Raw genomic sequence first — 24,903 nt, 5'->3', positions numbered from 1 at the left:
AGGTTCAGAATTATTGATTTAAAAATATTCTCAATATTTTTTAACTATTCTTCTTCCAGTCATATATAATGTTAATTGTCATTCTTTGCACATAGTATGCAGAATTTATTTTCCCATCTTTTCATGCTTTGGTGGCTTTTAACACCTTTTAGATGGGTCTAATCTTTGAGGTTCTAGGACGCTTTTAATATATGTCTACTTATTTATATATTGTAATGCCAAAGGACCACGTGTGTGCTGGAAAGGTACTTTAGCAATGACCTATATCCCCAGCCATCATACATTTTATGTATATTTCACTTTTCTTCTTTATATTTTCATTTCATTCAGTAGAGCTGTCAGACTAGACCAGTTAAAATTTATTGACCCAAAGGGTTTGCATTTGGAGTGTCTTCTTCCATGTCCAGAAACTTATTATTGACAGGACTAAAGCTAAAGATGTCTGCTTGAATAATCAAACCTGTCTAACTTCCAAGACAACAGTGAGTAAGCAGGATACTTTAAAACCAACAAAAATGTCACTCAGTGGATATTTATCTCCAGAAACACTAATCATTGAAATTATAGCTTAATTTTTACAGTTATATTTTCCCAAGCCTTCTAAACATTGCATCATTTTTAGTGAAATATATGTATGTGTGTGTACTAAAAATTGCCTATACCTTGATGTATAATTTGAAAAATATTACATGAGGTTTGACACACTGAGTAATTTATTATTTTGTTCCTCAGTTATAACATTAACAATATGTTATTATTGCAGAGTTTAGTTTTCTACATCCTCCTGAATGGATAACACTGCTAAGTGAACATTAATTTTGTATTTGGATCAATATTTCAACATCATTAAAATGAAATTAATGCTCCAGTTCAGCTATCAATAGCATCCTCTCCAGAGAAGTAGCTTTATCCTTGGAGCATGGCAATCAAACTTAATCACCACCAATGAATCTTTATATTAGAACTTCAAAGAGCTCAAAGTGAGGCTCTGTAGATTTGGCTAATTTATTCTCATCACAGTCCTCAGGCTCTACTTACACACATAATTTTTTATTATGTTTTGAGTTGCTGTACTTTTAATCCTTGGCATTTGAAATGTTCAGAGTGAGCATATCTCTAAGCAAAGTAAATGTCACTTAAATTATTCATACTCTAAGGTACCAAAAAACTCCGCAACATTTTTCATTCAATAAATATTTATCCAGTGACTACGTGCCAATTTTAAGTTATGAATGTGTTGTAGTCAAGAACTTGTGTTCAAAGATGTGAACATGTTTTCTTTTAAGTGGTGCTGTGTACATGGAGGGTAAACATCTGAGCTCCACTCACATAAGTCCATTTTCTAGGTAGACTATAGAAATGGACGTTAGTTACCTAAAGCATAAAAGAGGGATCAACTGGCTAGGTACCGAGCCTCTCACAGAGCCATCCCTGAGACATCAGAGCCAAGGTACTTCCAGACGACACAAAGAGATCACATTTCTGCAGTGTCCTTTCATAAGCACCTTCATTCTTCCTTATTCTATTTGAGTCTTAAAACCCAGTTACACCATGCACAGCAAGAGTTTGTACTTCAGTCAATATGTTGCTGTCAAGGGTTCATGCAATCACTAGGGATCTGATGGTGGACAACTCACTCAAATCACCTATTATAGTACAACTTGAGGAAACCAAACCCAATAGTTCTCTTGGAAAATATGTTCTAGTTTCCTACTCAGAGCTCAGAGTGTGGCTTTATGCCTGTGCTGGGACCAAGGTATCATTTCAGACATCTGTTGTGCTCCAGCAAAAGACAATCAAAAGCCTTTCTTGTACCTAAATAATATGATCCAGAGACAAACAGTGAAAATAATGCACTGTTCTTTCATGAAGACTAAAACTAAGGAAACTGGTAGTACTTTCTTTTATGTATGGTTAGATGTATCTTATCTGATCTATTTAAAGAACGAAAAAAAATGAGAAAAGAGAAAGAGCTATTTTGAGTCAACAGTAGAGTAACAATACGTGACAGGGTAAGCACCATTGAAGTCTTATATTATCTATAAACATTTTTGCTTCCAAGAAATATTTCGACCTAAAAAAGATAAAATAGTAAGGAATAATTAAAAATTAAACTCCCAAGTTTTTGCATGCTAGAATAACCTTATTTCCTAAATAAATTCTGTCATTAATTTGAATAAAAATCATGTTATTGATTTGACTAAATAAGTCCTAAATAAAATAAGTCCAGGATAAGTTTGGCAAATAGTAATACTTCATTTATTCATTTAGTGTTGTTACATCCCAATAACTGTCCTATAGACTATGGACATTTCCATTTTATGAGAAAAAAAATTGTAAAGAGACAGACATTGGAACAAATGACTGCACTTAAGCTCCTCTAGTTCCATGACCATTTATCTAAGTCACAGATTTTTGGAGAGAATCACAAAAGTGACCCAGCCTGAAAGCCACCAATTGCTCTTGTTTTAAATTTATTCTTCAAGATTAAACCCAATGACCTTTGTGACAAAAGAAGCTGAACAAATGATTTGATTACTGAATGAAATAGAAAGTCAATGCAAGGCACTGTTATGAGTGGCTAGAATAAGAACGGATTTTTGTCAAACTATGTAAGAGAAGATACACCTAAGATTTTAGACAAGGCACTTCAATGAGCTTCTTTATAGTTTTTTCCAACATTTATAAATTTCAATAGAGATCTTTATATAGCCCTACTATCAAATGCAGGACTATTATATGTGCATATAAGAGCATATATATTTGCAGCTCCTCAGGAATGGGAGAAATATTTGTGTAAAATAAGCAAATGAACAATAACTAAAAGATAATTTTACACTCAGCACCGGTGGTAAAGGGTCAAAATTCTATGCACTAACCAGACTGTAACTGGACCTTTGCAAAGTTCTGGGAAACATATTTGAAATGAATATTGTTTGTATTCAGAGGAACATCAACAAAAATAGTTGGAAGACATCAAGGCATGTTTTCAAATTCCAATAGAAAGGATTGGGGATATGTTGAATGTGTAGAATGAGAACCAGGTGCTGCCAAGGGCAGTACTAATCAAGTATGTCCTATTCTGCTCTTTTGCTAAGAACTGGAGCCAAAGGCAGAGATTATTGAGCTGATGAAGTTGAGCCAACTCTAAGACTTCCACTGGTCATCACAGACCATAGAAGAAAGTACTGACCACTTGAAAGGGAATGTGGATCCTTGATTATATTCAACCCAGACCAATCAGTCATGTGTACTTGGTAGGATTTTGATAGGAGAATTAACTTTTTACTGAGAGATTGAAATACATGTTATTTATGTTGTCCATGCTCTAAGATTCAGGAATCAATCCCGAGATGAACTATACTCAGAAGAACATTTGGATTCTTTTTTATCCAACTTATTTGCATACTCTCTGTCTTTAAAGTACATTTCCAGAATATCTGAATTCATGATTAGAAGCTAGGTCTGGATGAAAAGGAAATCTTTGGATTAAGTAGAAACACAGATAGTAGTTTCTAGTCAGTTAATAAAACCCAAGTTTTAGGCTTCTGCTTTGTTCATATTCTTGCCTGTCCAGAGTGTTCACTGTACTCCTAAAATTATTGTAAGTCTTCCTGTTTACAGCTCTTTTTGATCTTTTAAACCAGCCTATTTGCCTCTATGCAGCTGAGGTTCTCATACTATAGCAGTTTCCCTTGTTCCATATTGCCTTCCTATAATCCATTCTTCATATTTCAGATAAATTTATCTAAATCATATCTCTGTACTTCTTCAAATCCTCAGCCATTACCTGGAACTGTTGTGATAATTTTCAAATGTCTTCAAGTAGCCTATGTGTCCCCACACTACCAAGTTTCCACTTATCTCACTAGCCTTCTTGCTTTCTGCTTACCATCTTGTACTTCATAGTTTTTAGATACCTATCAATTTATTGGTTGTGATTTATTCTATTACTTTGCTTACATTCTTTCTGCTTCATCTAAATCCTCATATTTTCTATTGTAATCATGAACATATATGTTTTATGTGCATCAGCTACCCAATAACCACAGTGAGTAGTGGAAACGTACAAGGCTAGGCATTGTTCTGTTTGTTTTATGTATGTTACTCTTGTATAATATGGATTCTTTGACTTAGAAACTGCTTTGCTTCCAAACATGACCTGGAAAGGTCAGAAGCTACATCCGTGAAGTTGCACCAACATTAGCTGCTCTTACATGATCTGAACAAGGACAATACAATAAGCATATTAATGTGGTTGGGGGAATTCACGAAGCTTCAACCTTGGACAAAGGACTACAGGCAACTAATAAGAACAGAGCAGGAGAAGTAGTCTTCCTTGGGAAAGACCACACCAGTTGTTCACCCAATAACAAATAGTCATCTGAAATATACATACAAGTATGGAAGAAGTATACAGACTGAGCCATTACACAGACTGAGCAGGTTGTATTCATGTATTTAGAAATTCACACACATATATACATGTATCTATATATAATTGTAGCAAAAGTTTAAAAAATCAAAAATTCAAATAAGAACAAGATGGTATGTGAGTGTTTGAAGTGAGAAAGTGAAGAGGAAATGATATACTGTCATCTCCAAAAAAAAAAAAATTTAAAGAAGAAGTATAGCTTTCCAGGTACCACAGTATTTAAAAAATGTATGCCTCTCCAGCTCAATTTTCCTCCAAATTTCCTAGTAAATCATCGTAATGAATGATTTAAATGAATGTAGTGTAGTCTGAAGTGGACCTCGGACAGCATATATGATTTTTACAGTATATATAGTGGGTTACAAGGTATTCTTGTATACCTACATATTCTGGATGACTGTCACTCCACATTCCTTTCTTAAGGGTGAACTTGCAGTTAAATGATAGATTCAAACCAGGAAAGGTAGTTGTTTTTAAAACGAACCCTTCTTGTTTAAATCCATAAATAAGTATAGTACACACATACCATTGCTTGATAGAACATTTAAGTTCACTAGAAAACTAGGCATCTTGTAATTTAAACATGTGAATGAACCAATATAAAGTATTTATTTCTCTAAAACTTACAATATTTAGCAAGTCTCCTTTACTAAATGAAGACAGTCCTCTAATTCCATCACATTTAAATGCAGTACTGACCTTAACCTAGGATAATTCTCTATATTTGTTCTCACAAATAGGATTACCTATTACCTCTGCTTTTGTATGACCTTTTCCTTGGGAGACCCAGATAAGTAGCTCTTCACTCCACATAGGGCATTTACAAGAAGACAAAAACAATCCATCTAAGTCTAGCTTGGTGTGCCAAGTTTATTGGGTTACCTAAATAAGTGTGAGTGATTCAAAGTCAGCTACCATTAACTAAAAAGTCTAACGCAACATGAGTGAGAGTTTATGAAAGCTTGATCCCTAAAGATGCTCCCTATACAGCTTGTGGACCAGTGATTCTCAAACTTCCTTTGCTGAAACACTTTAATACAGACCTCAACCATAAAGTTATATTCATTGCTACTTCATAACTGTGATTTTGCTACTGTTATGAATCATAATGTAAATATCTGTGTTTTCTGATGGTCTTAGGCAACCTCTGTGAAATGGTCATTTGAACCCCAAATGGGATCATGCCCCACATGTTGAGAACCACTGTTGTAGAGTTTCATGAGAGTCTTATAGGACTACTGAGCTCAAAATTTCGTAAGTTCTATCAGCTTCCCAAGTCTGAGTTCCCCTGCTTTTTCTAGGAGGTACTTGCAATAGGAAGGAAACAGCTGCACACTAGCAACTATGTTTCTTCTTATTATTTCCCCACCCACACCCCATCCCACCCCGGTGCCCAGAGCTGAGGACCGAACCCAGGGCCTTGCGCTTGCTAGGCAAGCACTCTACCACTGAGCTAAATCCTCAACGCCTTATTTTTCTTTTTGTCTCTTATTGAAAATAGATTTTTTTCTCATATAATATATCCTGACTATGGTTTTCCCTCCCTCTGACCCTACCAGTCCATCCCCAATAGCTACATCTCTTAAACTCTTTGGAGAGCTAGATGTTTTTCCAAGGCTGTCCGTGAATCAATCTTTTCCTACTTTACCCACTAGCCTGCCATCACTTTATAGAATCATAGTTTTATACTCACAGGATTCTCCCTTAAAATTTTATGTACTATGTATACATATACATATGCTAACTAGAAAAGAACCGACAATAAGTTAAGTACACATGTGAGACAATCTAAAGTACAATCTTGATTGCGCTCACCTATTCCAACTACTACCCACTCATTTCTCAATTTGCTGTTAATAAATGATTTAAAGTATTTGTGACCCACCAACTTGAACTTCAAGAAGCAAGAGACTTATTTGGTGAGTTGCTTCTCTTCTGAATATTCAAATCTAGACTTAACTGGTTTAGAGAAAAAGAGAGGTTCTAATTTGGGAGCAGATTGTGTTGACTCATATGGGACAACTGAAATAGTTAGAGTCCACCCCTTGAAATCATATACAAAAGCACACACAAACACACAAACACACATACACACACACACACACACACACACACAATGTGGTAACTTTTGGGGCTGAATGTAAACTGAAGTTTCCAAAAACATATCAATAATTAGATTTGTTTTGTTTTAATCTTTGACTATTACACTCTATGACCCTTAACTGAAGAAAACCTATTCATAATAAAGTCTTTATTTCTATCATCATAACTTTGACTTAGGATAGATATTAAAACCACATTTTTTTACAACTTAATGTGAACAACTATTTGTAGGAAAGAGTGAAATGGGTTATATAAAGAAAAATAAATGAATGCCTTATATGGAAGAGGAACTTCTCTACTAGTATATATTACTTCCTAATTAAAATATTATCACACAATCTCTGAGTCGTACGTCATTTTGTCTATACATTTTCATCTTTTGTGTAACACATTTCTGAGCTTAAATACTTGATATTCTAAAGTAAGATATCAACTTAGAATTTATTAACTATGGGAGAGAAGAAAATTCATAAGCTTGACGAGAAGTCAAACAATTCAAATATATTAGTAAGACAAAAATTTTAGACCTACAAACTCCACTTTGAACTTTATTTCATGTTTATTTTAATAATTTGTATTTCAAAGGATTTGTAGTACAGTACAATTGCTAATTTTTTTAAAGCATGACAAATGAAGACCTGAGAACTGTTATTGTTTCACTGTGCACAAATTTAATCAACTTGTGTTACTGGAAATAAATGAATCTGTCACAGTCAGGGTAAGGGAGATTCCTTTGCTCATGGTCACAACTCATCTCAGATGCACTGGGCAGTTTTCCTGGAAGGCTCAGAAACTGTCTTATATCTCTTTTCAAAATTCATGATACAGCACACAGGTGTGTTGGTAAGAAATCCAGTTAAAATATATAAAACTATGTCTTTTAGGTCATACCTTATTTCTTTTCTATGTATAATGCAAAATAATAATGACGTGAGTTACTTAGGAAGTTGTACTGTCAACTTTTAGATATTTATGTTTTGGTTTATATGAAGACCTAAAGAGCTTGCTGCAGCTGTTCCAGAGCTGAGGCCAAAGAATACCCATTTTCTCAAAGTACTCCCCTGGTTTCTCTGAATGAATGCTATTGGAGGAGGCATGTGCAGAGTGTTTACCACACATCAAGCTTTTCTTTACAATAGTTTTGCAATATAAAAGGAAATGCTTTATTTTGCTTAATTTCTGAACTAAGAATTTCTGCGTCATATTTTGTTATATTGAATATAGTTTATGAGTTGTAGTAATGGTTTCATTTTCTAAGAATTGTTCTATTGTTTGTGTAGAAATTTTAAAATATTATTCTCATGGCTTTTTGTTGGATTATTTAACTTCCATATTTTCTAAACGCCTCTACTACATCCAGGGAGTAAGTGGTTAAGGCCAAATCTAAATTTGAATGAGTTTGGTTTTGTGATGACTCAGAGATTGATAAATCACCCTCTTTGTATTTTTTATAGGCAACATTTATAAATATCTGTTCAAGTAATCAAGTCTCCCATTAAAATCCATATAATTAACACGGATTTAATATTTTATAGCATATATTCAAAAAATATAAGACAACAGAAAAAGCTTAATCAAGTTGTTTTGCACATCCTTCAGTTCTTATTACATGGGCACATTTCTTTTAAAAACAATAATTATTGTGAAATTTGTTAGAATAAAAATTCTGCAGCTGGAATGGACTTCATATTTTTTTCTTGTACTAGATAATGTTGACTAAAGCACCTGTAGGCAATTTTGTCAAAACAAATATGAAAGTTGGAATCCAATTATTCTGCCCCTGGAATAAATACCCTCTCCACTTAAGGTGTGCCTTTATGCTTTGTAGATTTTCCTGAGCTTTAACAGTGGCTTCGAAAGGCTATAGGTTGTTCAGTGAGGTATTTTTCCTATTAATAACATGACCTAGTTGTGGCCCCAAGTAAAGAATGTTCTCTTCTTTCCTTCTGAGATGTACTAGAGGCTAAGAAAATTTGGCCCCGCATGTTTCAGAGTGGCTCATACTAAATACAGACTTCTTGGTCAACTGTCAGACCTGCCTTCAGCCTAACCAAACTTTTGGACACAGCGTGTATCATGGTGGAGTAAAAACAGTACTACCACTGCTGAAATGGTTTCTAAGGCACCATGTTGTTCTCACATGAGATTTCTCACATCTGAAATGATGCTATTGTTTTATTCCATGGCTTTCTTTGGATTGAAATGTATCCATTAACATTTGTGTGCTTTTCTTTTCCATCCATCCTTCTCCATCTCATGAAAAGCACATCGGGGTAAGTTGACTCACAATGGCTGCTGAACACGTTGATTTTCAGCACCATGTTTTTTTTGTTGTTTTCTTTTCTTTTATCTTTAGTATTTCTCTTTTCGGTTGTAACACAAACTGCACTGCCTCCGACCTCAAATGAAATTCATGATGTGCACTCATTTCTACACAGAACAGGGAATCATTGGTTCAGAGAAATATTTATATTTGAATTACATTGGCCTTTCAAACACTATTATTGCTTGGTTCTATGAGATACATGCAAAGTGACCCTGCAGACTTTATTCTCCTAGATCGCCAGTCTTTCTTCAGGAGTTAATGGGAGCTCCATGAGGCTCAAGTCATGCTTTCAAGATGAGCTTTGACCCTTGGTGCTGCTTGTCTGAAAATGTGCTTATCTAGGGCATGTGGTTCAGTTCTTCAAAGTGCGTTCAAGTGATAAACTCATTTGTCAGTTTTCAGAACTTATATATATATATATATATATATATACACACACACACACACACACACACACACACACACCCCACAGCTAACATATAGACTGGACAGATTGTATTTATATGTTTAGGAATATTAAAACATATATGGAGGTACGAGGGCATCACTGGGTGGAGAGTCAGGGTTTGTGTAAAAACAATTAAAGAAAAGAAAACCATGACTTTAAGGGACAGCGAGGAATGAGGTACAAGGGAGGATTTAGTGGAAGGAAAAGAAAGTGGTAAAACGGCAGAATTATATTTTAATTTCAAAAAGATTTTTAAGTTATTATTAAAAGTGAAAAATGGGCAAAATAAAATCCTCTTCTTAGAAACACATTTAGGGTATATTGTCCATTTATAAAACAGGGCTTTAAAGTAAAAGTCAGACAAAATATGTACAACATTTACAAGGCATTTACATTGGAATAGGCTTTGCAATATAAGCAACATAGACAGTCCATTAAAGCATTTTGTTTGGTGCAAGGTATTACTGTTACTAAAGTAACTTTTTCCTCCATAAATATAATGGCAGGCACTTGCTACACAGTCATAAGGAGAAGAGTTCACACCCTAGAACCCATGGCTGGACATCCTGCCAATGCCTATAATACAAGCTCAAAGGGGAATGAGGCAGGAAGGTCATCTAGACATCCTGGCTTCTAGCCTAGCTGCATAAATGCAAGGCTAGGTTCAGCGGGGAGAACTTGCCTCAAAGGGATAAGCAGAGAGTGATAGAGAAGAACACCCGGCACCCTCTTCTAGCTAATAGTATCACATCGTTCTTTAGTATTAGATTTTTTTTTTATGTTTTCTTTACTTTATTGATTATCTCCAGTTGCTAGGCCAAGATTATTTAACAGTACAGTACTTGTTTTAGTTTGCATAATGTATGATATTAAGGAAAATGCTACTAAAATGTTCAAAACTGCCATGCAAGCTCAGGTCCATTCTTGACAGGCGGTTGGCCTGATGGTTTCTGTAAGCTCTTCTACAACATCACTCTTTCCAGCAGCATTTAATGCCATCCTAAACATTTAGCCCACTGCTTTTCCATTATTTCTATATTTCTGAAGGAAAACAATGACAAGAAATGAGATTTATCTTTCTAGTCCATTTTAAATGAGATATCAGAAAACAACAACAAAGAATGATTCTCTGTCAGTGTCATGTACTGGCATACTGACTCTCATTCTCGAATTGAGCTTCCAGCTGTCTCGAATGTTTTAGGGCTTGTGTATAGCAAAGTGTCAAAACTATTTCCTTAGTGCAGTCACTAAATCAAGATCAGAAGAAGGTAAAGTCAGGGGAGAGAATATAGATAGCAACGTGGACAACTAAGAGAGAAGATGCTGAGGTTTGGAATTTAGAAATCAGAAGACAGAATCCCACTTGCTTGCTCTGTACCTTTGGAGGCCTGACTGGCCCCTCTGCTTAAAATACAACTCTCTGTGCCCAGTAAGGGAATTAGTGAATACATATTACCACAGGAGCATAGAAACTGAATGCTTCCAAGCTAAGCAAAAGAGGCCTCAAAATTAGATGAAGCACCCAGGCAATCTAACTGAAGTGATACCCATGCAACTTGGAGCATCTCCAATGCTTTCCAATAAATCCTCAATTACAATCAGGAAGTGAGTGGGGAGTTCAGACCCTGGTGTCAAGCAAAAAATGAAATCGTTTAATGGGAAGTCATGCCAGCCCCTCTAGTTTTCAAAGCCAGCATGGGTAATTGTATTCGTTAATCACATCCTGTGTATGTGTTCACTCCTTTGTAATGGTTTTGAAAGTGACTAAACTCAAAACAAATTGAGGGAAGAAATTATGTAAATCCCAACTCAAATTCACAAATAAATTAAATTCTTTCCCTGGGACTAGTTCCTATATTCCAGAGCAGAGAGAGAGAGAGAGAAGAGGGGAGAGTTTAAATAAGAATGAATTGAGAGCTTAGTGTAATCTATTTATTTCAGAAAGAGCATTATGAGTGTTATTGGAGTCTATATAAATTCTACCTAAATGTTATAAAGTTTTTTCTACTTTCACTGAGTGTGAAAATGCCCAATAATCAGACACCTACACACACTTTGACACACATAATATCCTTGTACTTTCAAAATCAATCAAAATTGTTAATGTTGAATTTGAAACTTAAATTTATGAAGCTAGCTATATATTTAAGTAATCAGTGTTCTGAAGCATCTGATTGGGATTTTTGACATAGTTCTGTTCAGAATAATTATGTTAATGAAGATATATATTATCAGCTTGCAGATGTTTCACAAATTAGGTGACACCATACACTATTCACATTTGCATACAAGAATTCCAACTAGCTCCTAGTGTTAGTATGATATTCATAGAATTTATCAACAAATGCAAATTCTTTAATAATAAAGTTGTAAATCCACCCTCACTTCCTATGCAGTCCAGGCTGGCCTCAAATTGATAAACTTCCTACTTCTGCCTTCCAAGTGTTTAAAGTATAGTCCTGTGTCGCCATGCCTGTACATACTAGGTTCATTCTTCATTTGAGCTCTGAGGGGATTATATCTTACCCTGTATACTGTTGGATTTTAATAGATGAAGGTATTTTACAATGAATAACTGTGAAATCTATGTACACTTCCTACTAACACTTTTTAGGGAAGACATAGTCTCTGACACAACATTAAGAGCTGATGATTAAATTGTCTAATAATTTGAAATTTTTCTCAAGCTGCATGTATATTTTTTCTAGTTCTAACTAAGCACTTTCAATGAGGTAAATTGTACTATTGGATCTCAAGTCATGCTTTTTAACTAGAAGATTGCAATAACACAGGTACACAATCACTGGATCCGTAACAGCAAGTTCACCAATTCCACTTCTGTCTATAACCTATATCCACCATCCTTGGGCTGAGATCCAGAACCTGGTAAAAATTGTAAAAATAAAGCAGGCTTCCTTTGGAGCTGTATGGAGATAAGACTCACCACGTATGAAAGCAAGGATGGAAAGACCACTTAATTACATAAATAGGTGAGCCACAGGAAAATAAAGCTTGGATCATGTGTTTCCAGTTTTATTCACAATGAGGAAAATGCAATTAGCCTTCTTTTTTAGTTATTAAAAGTTTCAGATTTTGTGGCCAAATTGATGGGGTTTACATTTTAACTTGTCTCTTCAATTTTTCTGATTCCAAGTAGCCTGCACTCATTAGTGTTCATATAGCTGTGTGTGTCTATACACATTCTAGTGAATTACTGTGGAGATTAAATTAATTTATATGTACATATATATACTCATTTGTGCTTAGGTAAGATAAGGCTTCAGACAGAGTAAATGGTGAATTCATGTTATCTCTTATCTTGTGAGACATGGTACTTAATTTTTTCCCCTTAAAACTTTTGTTCTTTCAAACTACTATTGTACATCTTGCAAGAATATGAAGTTGCACACTGATAATGAGATAAAATGCTAGACACACCTCTATCATAAATAATACATTTTTATATACACAAACCGATTGATACCTTAAACAAAAAGTTAGTAAAATAGCTAGAGCTTATTCAGATTGTTTGAATTCATAAGATAATGAGTTTATCTGAGAGAGTTCATGGGATCCTAATAGGAAGGATAAACGGTGCATTGTTGCTGATGGATGAGTTTGAGTTATAATTGACTGTGGTATAAAGAAATTTCTTAGCATAGTAAAAGTACTATTCATGGGCAGGTATATTAACTGAGGTATTTGTACAGTGGCTCATATTATGAGAATTCACTGAGCAGAAGAATCAAGAAAGACAGTAGGGGCCTGGCAAATATTTGTCTTTAAAAATATATTAAAATATATGTATATATTTAAAATTATAACATAATAACATCATTTCCCCCTCCCTTTCTCTCGTTCAACTCCTCCAATGTATCCTATCTACTTTGTTCTCATTCAAATCATGGTCTCTTTTTATTTTATAACTGTTGTTATTGGTGTGTGTGTGTGTGTGTGTGTGTGTGTGTGTGTGTGTGTGTGTGTGTATGTGTTGCCTCTGGAATATATAAATATAACATGCTCCATATGATGTTGGTCATTTGAGAAGCTAATCAGCCTTTATCATTATGAGAGCAATGGAGATGTTTGACTGAACCTAAGATCTATGATCGGGAAACTCTTGCTGGGTAAATTATAGTGAACAAAACACCAATGAGATGGACTTAGATGTTCATTTCCATCCTCCAAGAATAATAATAATCAGAACAAAACCTTGGCAATACTTCCTATGTTTATAGATACCTTCCTGAATATTAAAAATGCAAAGCAGCCAACTTGAGTAACTGTTGTAAAGGGTTCTTATTCCTTTTAATGATGTAAAACACAGCTAAAAGTTAACAAGGAGCAGACCTATGGAGGTTGCTTAAAATTCAGTGTCCCAGCTGGTTGTCAACAGATTCAGTTCTGTAAATGATCATACATGGAATGTTCAAAATAAATCTATAGCCAGGTGTATGACACACACCTTTAATCTCAGAGCTCTAGAGGCAGGGACAGGCAATCTCTCTGAGTTCAAGACCAGCCTGGTTGACATAGTGAGTTCCAGGACAGGCAGGACTCTAGGACTGAAAAAATAGAAACACCCTGTCTCAAAGAGAGCGAGAGGAGGGATGAGGGCTAGAGCAACCATAGGAAAAGCCCTGATCCCAGAAAGGAAAAACTCTCAACTATAGGACATTGCTATATCTGTGGTGAGTTCTGTGTACTGGGTACCTGGTTTTAAAAAGTTTTCTCTAGCAATGATGTAGATGCTAAAAGCTTCCCAGTTTTAAGAGAAATATGTAAATAGTTATTTCACACACACACACACACACACACACACACACACACACACACACACATTTGGACTGGGATAATTTTTGATGGAAAGTGAAAGAGTAAAACTTTCAGGGATTGGAAATGTTTCCTTCTATAAAGCATAACTAGTAATGCACAAACTATTTATGCAAGGAAGTTTTCAACTCTGGTTCTTACTTGGGGAAAATGGTTTAAATGGTTTATTAAGGCTCAATCAGAAAGCCTAGGTTGTTCCGGCAAACTTAGGCAATTATTAGTAACGGGAAGCATGCATTGTCTGTTTCCTTTGTAGGAGCCATTGTAGTTTTCACATTGACGTGATTTCTCATGGAAATTTCCATCCATTGAGGCAGGTTCAGTTACCAGTTTCACTCTACACTGAGTCATAACAAGGAAAAACGCATGTGAATATCTACACAAACGTTCAAAGCACAAGAATCAAGCCCAAGCAACCTCATTTTATAGAACAAGCTTTTACTCATTCTGCAGGGGAAAAAAAAAAAAAAAACCTCTCTCCTAGGCAGATTTTCTTTTTCATGGTACTGGAAGTAGCCTGAGGAGAAAGGCCAATTAAAGACCAAGATAAAAAAGCATGGTGCCAGTGAAAAATTAAAGGAAGATTCAGTATAAGTCACAAAGGGGAGATTGGCAGGCATTGAAGGGGAGGTAAAAGTAAAGACCAAGGTAGAGGCAGAAGGAATCTTACTGTGTCATACCTAGACAGTCACATCTCAAACTGATGGAGCTAAAATAGTTCTCTGGACAATGACCTGAAAATAAAGTTTCCCTTCAATGACAGAAAAGATCTATCCACATTGAGAAAAAAATGAAAGGAGGTATTAGCATCCCATGGTCTATAACTTCCTGGGCAAGTAATGAGCTTCATTTTTCAGAGATGGAAATACAAAAACACTCATCATGCAGGTTTTGCCATTTTAATATATTACCCTCAAAGACAGCTATTTCAGAGGAAGATTATTAACAAATAATTTATCATACTCATAAATTTTGGTAGTACCGATTCACTCATGAGATAACCTCAGTAAGTAAGTTATAATAGAATCAGACAATCTGCCAGTGCGTTTGTCTGTTTTTCTATATCTTGTTCCAACTATTTGTCTATCTACATAGTAATATTACATAAGGAAAATAGAAGAATGTAAACAAATTCCTCATTTGGAGACCAAATGTTTAAATAACTCTACTAAGAAAATTGTTAGTAAAATTTAGGTATGGCATATCAAAATACAAATGAATCGTGATAGGTAAATATCTTATTCAAGAACTTGCTCTGCTTGGCAGTGTATTACAGCTACCTTGAATTCCACTCATTAAAAAAAAATGTGGGCATAGTCACTGAACCACCATGCACTTTTAACAACGGGGGATATAAAAGCCAATGAGGCTGGACTCATGTCCTGGAGAGAAGAGCACAACAGAGATCAAGCTTGTTTACCCACGGTAGAATCTTGCAAATAATAGCAGCCTTATTCAAGGGATCAGGATGGTTGGGCTGAAAGAACTGGGAATAGGCCATTCCAAAAGGAAAGGAAGGCATAGAACACAGGAAGGAAACTGGAAAGAATGGTTACATCCTGTTAGGATAGACAGAAGAAATAGAATCTGATATTATTAGGAAAACATGTCACAGTAGCCAGTGAAGAGTTATTACAAGAATGTGAGCTCTGGGTTAACTTAATAAATGTTTCTGGTTTAAGGAATTTGATCCGATAGTGATTTATAAAATGAATTACAGTGGAAAAGTAAGAAGACACTGAGAACGCAATTAGTGTAGTTAAATATTTATTTGCTATTAGATGGTCTTATGAGAATTTTTTTTATGTTTTAATAACTTACACTGATCTTAATCTATAACTATCTGCTGGACAGTGGTGGTACATACCTTTTATCTCAGCACTCAGGAGACAGAGGTAGGTGGATTTCTGTGAGTTCTAGGCCAGCCTGGTCTACAGAGCTAATTCCAGGACAGGGAGAGAGAGAAGGAGAGAGAGAGAGAGAGAGAGAGAGAGAGAGAGAGAGAGAGAGAGAGAGAGAGAGAGAGAGAGATATTAATGAGTAGCCAAAGTATACATAGCTAACAAGTAGAAAATCTGGGAGGCATTCGTTCACTTAGTCACGTTTTCCTGCATGTACAACGTGTGCCTGAGCTGCTGCCCTGACAACTTCTCACCATTTACACTGTCACATCCCTCAGCTGAATCATTGTCATTCTTTGTTTGAGCGCTGCCACAGTTATTTAACAATTTAACTCACAGTTCTGGCCTGTCTCAAGTCTATTATCCTGCCGGTAGCCGGAATGACCTTTCTAATGTACACATTAACTGACCTTTCTAATGTACACATTATGCTATTGTCCTGTGCTTGCAGCTTCTGATTGCTTCTCCTTGCACTCAGAGTACATTATTTACAGCAGCCCCAGGCTTATGACCTCGATTTACTCTTGACTGTCTCTCTATTTTCATCCGTCGCACCCCATTTCTCCAGATAATCCAGCCTTGATGGTCTCTCTTACCTTCTTTTGTTGCCCAACCATCTAATCCCACTCCTCTCACTGGAAATACATTTATGTTTCTTCTCCTTGAGATGATTTTGACTCCCACTTCAATATAATATTGTTGATAAAATTATGTCTCTTCAAGGAGAACTTCCCAAGGACTAGAGGCAAGGCAGTGAGTGTCCTCTGACACTAATTACTTTGCCACACGATTGATTCCTTCAGATTGTTTTGTTTATCTGTGTTTCTTAGAAAAGGTCTATGTAGCCCAGGCTGACCTGGAAACCATTCACTGGTTAGCCCAGGCATGCCTCAAACTACTACCTCACGTTCCAAAATGCTAAGAACATAGGAATGTGCCACCATGCCTGGTTTGTTTGTTTAATGTGTCATTATATTAATGTTTCCTTCTCACTGAAACCTATGATCTTTGAGATTAGGGACTCAATTAACTGTATTCTGTATGCTGCAAAGAGACTATAGCACACTGGGATCTATAAAAGACAGAGGATTCATTGCTACTCTCATGTAGCATAAGTCCACACACAGACTCAGCCAGTCACCTCTACAGTCTCAAATTCATGGCATTAAGGTTATTGCTTAGGATTCAGCCCTAGCAATCTGATGTCAGTGGCAGAATCAGGTTCCTTTGTCCAGTTCTTTGAGTTATTTTACTGAAGCTATTATGTTACGAGAGTTGTGATTTAAGTAAAACCAGAAAGTTCTTAGGGACCAGATTGCTACATAAGTTCCCACACAATCATGTCGTGATTTCTATTCATAAAGAGAATAGAACTACTCAGCACACTGGATAGCATCATAACTAGGTTTTCTGCGGTGATCCTAAACTAAATCAAATTCTTGGAATCAATTAGAACCAATAGTATTATGAGGGGGAAAACAAGTCAAAGCGAGATGAGACACAATACATTTTTGCACTATTTCAGACATAGAAATTTAAACGTGGTCCTTGTATTATAAATATATATATAAGTAAAATTAAAACATAGTACACAATTGACTGAAGACTCACTAAATCAAATGTTGTCTGGCACACAGTTCAACATTTGCAATGAGGCATGCTGACATAGACTTTTACTCCTTTTAATGTAGAGGTGGAAACCAGAGAATTGCTACAAATTAAAGGCTAGCCTAGACTTCATAGCAAATTCCAGGTAGTCATGGTTACACAGGAAAACCCTATTTCCAACAAAATAAAACAAAACAATAAGACCATAAAAATAGATATGTAGTAAAATAAGAAAAAAAATTGCTTCCATTGGTTCGGCAGCTCATTCTGACAATCTGAGCTCTTGCAAGGTAGAGCCAGGGGGACTGCCACAATCTGAGGCTAGCCTGAATTTCAGAGTGAGTTAGTTATAGACCAGCCTGGTCTACAGAGTGTGACTCTCTCTCTCTCTCAAAATAAAACAAAACAAAACAACACTAGATAAGACAAAACAAAAATAAACTAAACACATAGGGGGAGGGCTGCAGATATGACTGAGTAAGAGCACTTGTGTAGCAACACAAGGACCTGAGTTTTATGCCCAGCACCAAAACACTCATGTAAACAAGAGTGCACATGCATGCATATGCATAATCACACACACACACACGTATATGCACATATAACATTCACAACTGTTTTAAGAGCATATTTTTCTATGGATGGCTTTTTGTCAATATAAAATGTATCCATAAACAACAGAGTGTGTGGAACTACTGGTCCTCTTGACTTTATAATCTGTATGGAGAACACAGAGTTCAGTGCTGTGAAGGAGAGCTACAGAAAACAGTGGGCTTAGAAATGGCCTAAGGAGACTCGAAAAGAGAGGGCAAGAGATGGAATGGAGTATTACTAGGTGGAGTGTGAGAATGGAGTAAGAATGAAGTCAGAGAATTAGATCTAAGTAGCTGTACAGGCAATGTGATGGGAGAGAAGTGATGCATGGTCAAATGTAAGTTTTAACAGGATTCCCCCCATTCCAGGTTGCAATTAGTTCTTTATTAGGGAATCGCTGAGGAGTGAAACATTCTAATCTTTAAAAATGTTTTCTATCACTCATATTTTTTACTTCCTAAAGTAACAGGATCTTTTCAGGCTGTTGTCATTTCTTTCTCACTTACTAAATGAATAAAGATGTTTAGACACACATGTGTGTTTCTGCCCATGCAATGTCACTCAGACGGAGTACCTGTATACCTCTCAATACTGAATAGGATATCACAACTATAATAATTCAGTCCTCTTGAGGACTCCTCTAAATTTTCTCACACACACTCCATAATAAGTCCACCCCTGCATGTCTTCTTAGCATGATTTCCTGGTACATTTCCTGTTTGCTATTCAAAGCCACCTCAGCATCTACAAAATGGTCACTATTCTCTCCTTTGTTAGCAAGCAAAACAGTGATGATTAAGCAAAACTGTTAGGATCAGGATACGCATCCATTTGCGGAAGCGTCTGTTTGTGTGTCAAATGCATTTGGACGGTTTCATGCATTTGCAGTGTCTAACATGGAATCTTCTGAAAACCACATTCAGGTGTCTACCTAAGTCACTGAGCATTAGACTCATGTTGGAGCATGTGCACAATACAGAATTGTTGGACATTTGATACCTTGTCCCACTTCTATAAATACACCTGTCAGGGTGAGACTAAGTTTCTGGAGACAGACTTTCAGTGGATTGTCACTGGGAAGCCCAAGGGAACCGGGTGATGAGATAGAGACTTACACCTGAGAATGTCTGTGCTTTCCACTGTGAATTTGAAGCCTTTGTGTCCCTGTACACATTCCCAGCTGCTGAATAGTTTATGTGCAGAACGTACCTTTACTGTCTCCTCAATTCAAACAGCAGTTAACTTAGGTCTTTTAAGTTACTATAACTTCAGTTTTTTCTTTGCCCCTTACTAGGTTGTCATGTATTTTTTTATACTGTCTATTGAAAAATACAAAACCTCTTGTATCCAAAGGCATTCTCTTACATATTTTAATATATGAATCTTCCATACTAAGTAAGTAATTTATTTGTAATGGGTAATAACCACACGCTTTGTTTGGGAGTTCATATATGACATCCATGATATATTTGTTAGCATGAAAGACATACATTAGGGATAAAGCAATTATTATACTATGCTTTTATTGTTTGCATATAAGATTATGCATACAGAATTACAGAAATATATTTCTTACTATATCCCTGAATGGATAAATATAATAGTTTGAGATTGCATACAATTTGATTCCACTATTTCAGTAATAAATTATTATTTTGAACATGGATGTTGAATGAAAAAAAAAAAAGAAAGAAGGAAAGGAAAAGACAAGATTATGCCTGGGATTGGAGGAGGAGAAAGTTTATTGTAAACGTATGGGACAACATAGTCAGGGTCACGGATATCTGGGAGAGTCCAGAGTGGACATGACCAAGGCTGAGCTGAGCCATGTGGGAGAGGCGGAGGGGAAGAAGGGAGAGAGGAAAATCAGATGCAGCAGCCAGGAGGCCAAAGGTACAAGAAGTGCATGAGTGACCAAAATGTCTAGATTATATAGGTAATAACATCTGGGGGAAGGGCAGCCCAGCCCCTGGGCTGGAGAGTTCAGGGTAGAGAGTGTGGTTATGCCATGATCCATACCCAGTAACAGGTAGGGACTGAGGGATACCTGGAGAACCTAGTGGCCAGGTCCAGCTTTGATATTTTAAGTAAGCACCCCAACTGTTTGTCCTGGGTTTGGAACTTAACTGATGTCAATTCTAAATTCTTAGGAGGGGATGCAGTCATACATATGTGTGTAGCCCTACATATGATGCGCTGCTATCAGAAAAGCATTATTTTTCACTAATGTCTTAGCTTTTCATTAATAAATAGCAGTGATTATGAATTAAAATCTGTCGAATTGTACACTTTACAGTTTCCCAGTGAAGGGAACCAACTGATATTGGTGTAGTCTTCAAATGTGACATGGTTTTCAGCTGTCTTTGAGAAGTCAAAAGTTTGGAGAGTGGATAAAGCAATAGAACAGCTACAAGAGCATGTGTGGGGGCTCAGGGGATTGTAAGATTTCAGAATAGTCCAGTCAGTTATAAGACTATAACTATAAACAGTAGATGGGAGGGTCTTTGCTTTACAGTGTTTTGTTCTTGACTTAAGAACATGCTTTACCTCCTATGTGCCACAAACCTCAGACCTCCCCAGCTTCTCTTCTTGGCTTGGTGTACCCTTCACCACTATTCACTTTAATCTTAATAAACATTCCACGGAAAACAGTGTATGCTGTATTTCAAACATGTATCAGCAAACGTTTGAGGCAAGGGTTTTGTATAGTCAAAGGATCAAATTCATTAGTTTTTTTGTTCAGATCTTAAAAACAATCAAGGCCAGGGACTAACTTCTAAAATAGAATGTTGGTCATGTTCAAAGTGAACATCATGACGACAGGGCTAAAAACACCAAATGTGTCTTGTGTTTTAACATACAAGCTTTGCCCCTGTCATTAAGAGAGTAAAGGTGTTGGAGAAGGGCATATTCAAAAGTCAGATTTAGATCACAGAATGCATGATTACATATGCATATGTGAGCTGTTCTCTTGCTAAATGGAAGCAATATTGGCTGATAATGCAGCTCAACTTAGTTGATTAACAAGTGTTCAAATCTTGGTGAATAAATGTTGGAGAAAATTATTTTTAAATATTAATGTTTCACTCAATGAAATCAAAGGGGGATTTCCATATGTGTCTCAAAGGAAGATGGAATCTTGTCATTCTGTGTCACCCCTCATTAAACACTTGCAAGGGCTTACTGGTGGTTTAAAAACAACCACAAGCATCTCCTTCCATATTACCTAACAAGTGCTCTTTGCTGTACTTCAGGCATGAACTCCTTGAAGAAGCTCGTAGAAAAGGATTACCTTTTGCCCAGTGGGATGGACCCACTGTGGTCGCATGGCTGGAGGTAAGCAAAGCAAGCCAAAGACTTGGCTTTAGTCAATCATTGCTAATTTGATTATTTGGAGGCAGATAAAGACCGATTTCTGAAATCAAAGCTTCCCTGTATCATATCTGTTCTCATAAAGGAAACACATACATACACGTCTATGGACTTATGATGATGGAGAGAGCACAGATTCTTTCTTGCAGTGGGACAGAACAGAACATGCAATGGTGTAACCAGAAGTGTCCTCACATCCTGTCCTCTTCATGTTCTGTCCTTATTCATAGGAGGATAAATAATTACTGCCATGCTTTGGAGGTTTTGAGGAACTATCATCTCCTGTCCATCAGCCCTCATCAATAAGAAAGAAAAAAATAATTAAAAACAAATTCTTTACTCACTGAAGTAAATGTTGATGAGCTGTCTGAAATTTTCTTCCTTTGTGAATAATTAATTTCCTAAAATGGCTATGGACTGGCTCAGTTTCAACTGTTGTGAATAAACAAAAGGCTGAGACCTATGTTTCCTCCTTTGTCTAAATCACATAAGAATTCAGGTTACTTTATGAATATTAAGTTGACTGATTAACCAATTGATTAAATTTAGTTAGCTATCACAAGAACAGCATTCAGTGTTTCCTCTACAATACAATGCTGCAGAAAATAAAGCAATATTTGACAGGATGAAGGAAAACACTCTGACGGTGAGGGAAAGGCGTATTTGACCCCAGGTTGGCTCCATGTTACAAACCAGTAGCACTGACTGACCTTTGCTTTCACTTCTCCTAGGTGGTCCAGTTGCAGCCCCTAGGATAGTTGATGTCAGGGGAAAGTATAGAGGATTTCCTTGCCTGCCCAAGGCAGTAATATACATTGAAACAATTAGGGTTTATAAAGTAACTTAACTTTATATCATATTCAGATTCAAGTAAATACCAGGTGAAGAAAAAAATTAAAGCTTATTTTGCTTTAAAAATATTCACTTAGACAGGTAGATATAAAAGCATGCTTTTTGGGTTAGCTTCCTTTCTTGGACTGACTGAAATCAGCCTGTGTTTTGTTTTTGTTATATTCTTTCAAAGTAATTAATTACTGAAGTTACCTCTTCAAACCTGTCTTTTAAATTACTATGTCAAAAAATAACCCTTTGAGTACTAGAGGAAAGGTTTAAAAAAATCACATCTCAACAATGACAGGGATTCTTTGTTCAGATGTCATTCAAATTCCAATAAAATGAGCTACGATTTGACAGAGAGTTGGTTGCTATTTTGACAAAGGATGAAGAAATCCTTCAGATTAAAAAACAAAAACAAAAACAAAAACAAAAAACAGATTTACTAACACTAAAGTCCTGGGAAATGACAGCCAGTGAAGCCAGAGCTAATTAAACATATCTTTGATGCTGAAATTGCTCTTCATGTATTTCCTAATGTGACTCAAATCACAAAATGGAATAAACAAGATGAACAAGCATGCTGAGACCATGAATGGGAGCCCTTAACTTTTACCTCCTTTCCTCCTCCTGGTGTGCAAAGCCTGTAAAGAATCCAGTGTGGGAGGCAGTCTACTCCTTCCCACATCATTTATCCACCTCAAAAACTCTTCAGTGTCTAATCACAGATGATGCTTTTAACAATGGATTGGCAACATTTGCGTAATGTTAACCAGAGTGGAAATTCAAACATCTTAGATGGTGGCGAGGAAATCATTAGGGGTGAGTGAAGGTATGTAGATGTGGAGTTATCTTAAAGAGTTTTAGTTTATGCACCAAGAGAGATGGCCAATCATCGGTAACCTCTAGTGTCCTCATCAATATAAGCCTAATCTTAATGTTCTTCCCTTTCTGGAACTCAGCATGAACCATACAATAACTACTATATCTTTATATTGTGTGTTTGATTTTAGCCACAACCCAAGCCACACTGATTCAGATTTGGCATTCTGTTTCTTGTCTCTTTCCCATTATAGACATTATGTTGTAGGATACATAGAAAGAAACATGTCTGTATCAATTATCTACTTTTGAATAACAAGTTATTCCAAACAAGGATGTATTATATCACTAGTTTTGTGGTTCAAATGTAAGTTCTTGAGTGGAAAATTTGGTTTGGCTAAGGTTCATGCTTTGTTGAAAATCACAAGGCTAGCAATGGTGGACCTGTCTCAATCTATAAGAGACAAACTATCTCTTTGTTCAGAATTCAAAAGGAGAATTATAATGTACTGATTAAATAAAGGCCATTTAAGCCACTTACTCATTGGAACGTATGGATCAGTTCTTGTCATTATACACAAGTAGAAATTTGCTACCTATCCCTAATAATTGATATCAGTGTAGCTCTAAAACCACAATATCTCAATCTCAATTTAATTACTAACTAATTGTTGTTTGGAACATATGCGCAACGTCTTTATATATCTATCTCTCTAGTCAATATTGGTAACATTTTTCTCATGGAGTTGTAAACGACCGATAAATTTATATGTGCAAAATAAATCTCGACTATCTAGAGGACCTAAAATGATACTAAAATGATATATTAGTTAGCTTTCCTGTTGGTGTGAAAAAATAACGAACAAAAGCAACTGAAAGAAGGAAGGATTTCTTTGAGCTCCCATTTTGAATGTGCAGTCATTTACAGAAAGGAAGGCAGGAAGGCTAGAAGGGACACAAGTATGGCAGAAGGATTGTAAAGCTGCTGGTCCAGTGCACCATCAATCAGGAAGCAGAGAAAGACAATGCTAGTGTTCAACTTGCTTGTGGGTCGGTCTTTATTATTCTGAAACTGCCACTTACTGGTTGTTCTACCCACAAACTGGTTGTTTTGCTTAGTTATACCTTTCTGGAAATTTCTTCACAGACATGCCCAGATGTGTGCTTCACAGGAGAGTCTAAAATCCCGCCAAGTTGTAACGAAGATTCAACCATGGCAGACAATCACTAAGATTATTCTAACCTCTATATTCTTTTTCCAACCCAACAGCTCTGGTTGGGAATGCCTGCTTGGTACGTGGCAGCCTGCAGAGCCAATGTGAAAAGTGGAGCCATCATGTCGGCTCTGTCGGACACGGAAATCCAAAGGGAGATTGGAATCAGCAACCCTCTGCATCGTTTAAAGCTTAGACTAGCTATCCAGGAGATGGTGTCCCTCACAAGTCCTTCAGCTCCTCCTACATCTCGCACTGTGAGTCAATGCGCACCCCTCTTTCCCTGCGGCTGACCTCATAGTGACCTAAGCTCACAAAGCATATTTCAGTGTCAGCATGAGTTTCAGTGTCACCTTAAAGAGATGCGACTTGCTCTTCATTAACTGTGCTGCTACTTTGAATAGGGTTTTTAA

At 36.4% G+C, this 24,903-nt stretch overlaps 1 protein-coding gene across 1 annotated transcript in view; it reads left to right on the top strand.

The window, feature by feature from the left end:
* The window catches only part of Ppfia2 (PTPRF interacting protein alpha 2), a 442,290-nt gene that overhangs the window by 389,500 nt on the left and 27,887 nt on the right, over positions 1 to 24,903 (top strand). Inside the window, exons 22-23 of the mRNA XM_059245722.1 lie at positions 21,503 to 21,584; positions 24,547 to 24,747. Coding sequence (XP_059101705.1) covers positions 21,503 to 21,584; positions 24,547 to 24,747 — 283 coding nt within the window. The remainder of the gene's footprint in view (positions 1 to 21,502; positions 21,585 to 24,546; positions 24,748 to 24,903) is intronic.

The sequence above is a fragment of the Peromyscus eremicus genome, chromosome 18 (assembly GCF_949786415.1).
Source record: "Peromyscus eremicus chromosome 18, PerEre_H2_v1, whole genome shotgun sequence".
Taxonomy (NCBI): Eukaryota; Metazoa; Chordata; class Mammalia; order Rodentia; family Cricetidae; genus Peromyscus; species Peromyscus eremicus.
The sequence above is the reverse complement of the archived record's forward strand: the minus strand, read 5'-3'. Positions and strand labels throughout refer to the sequence as shown.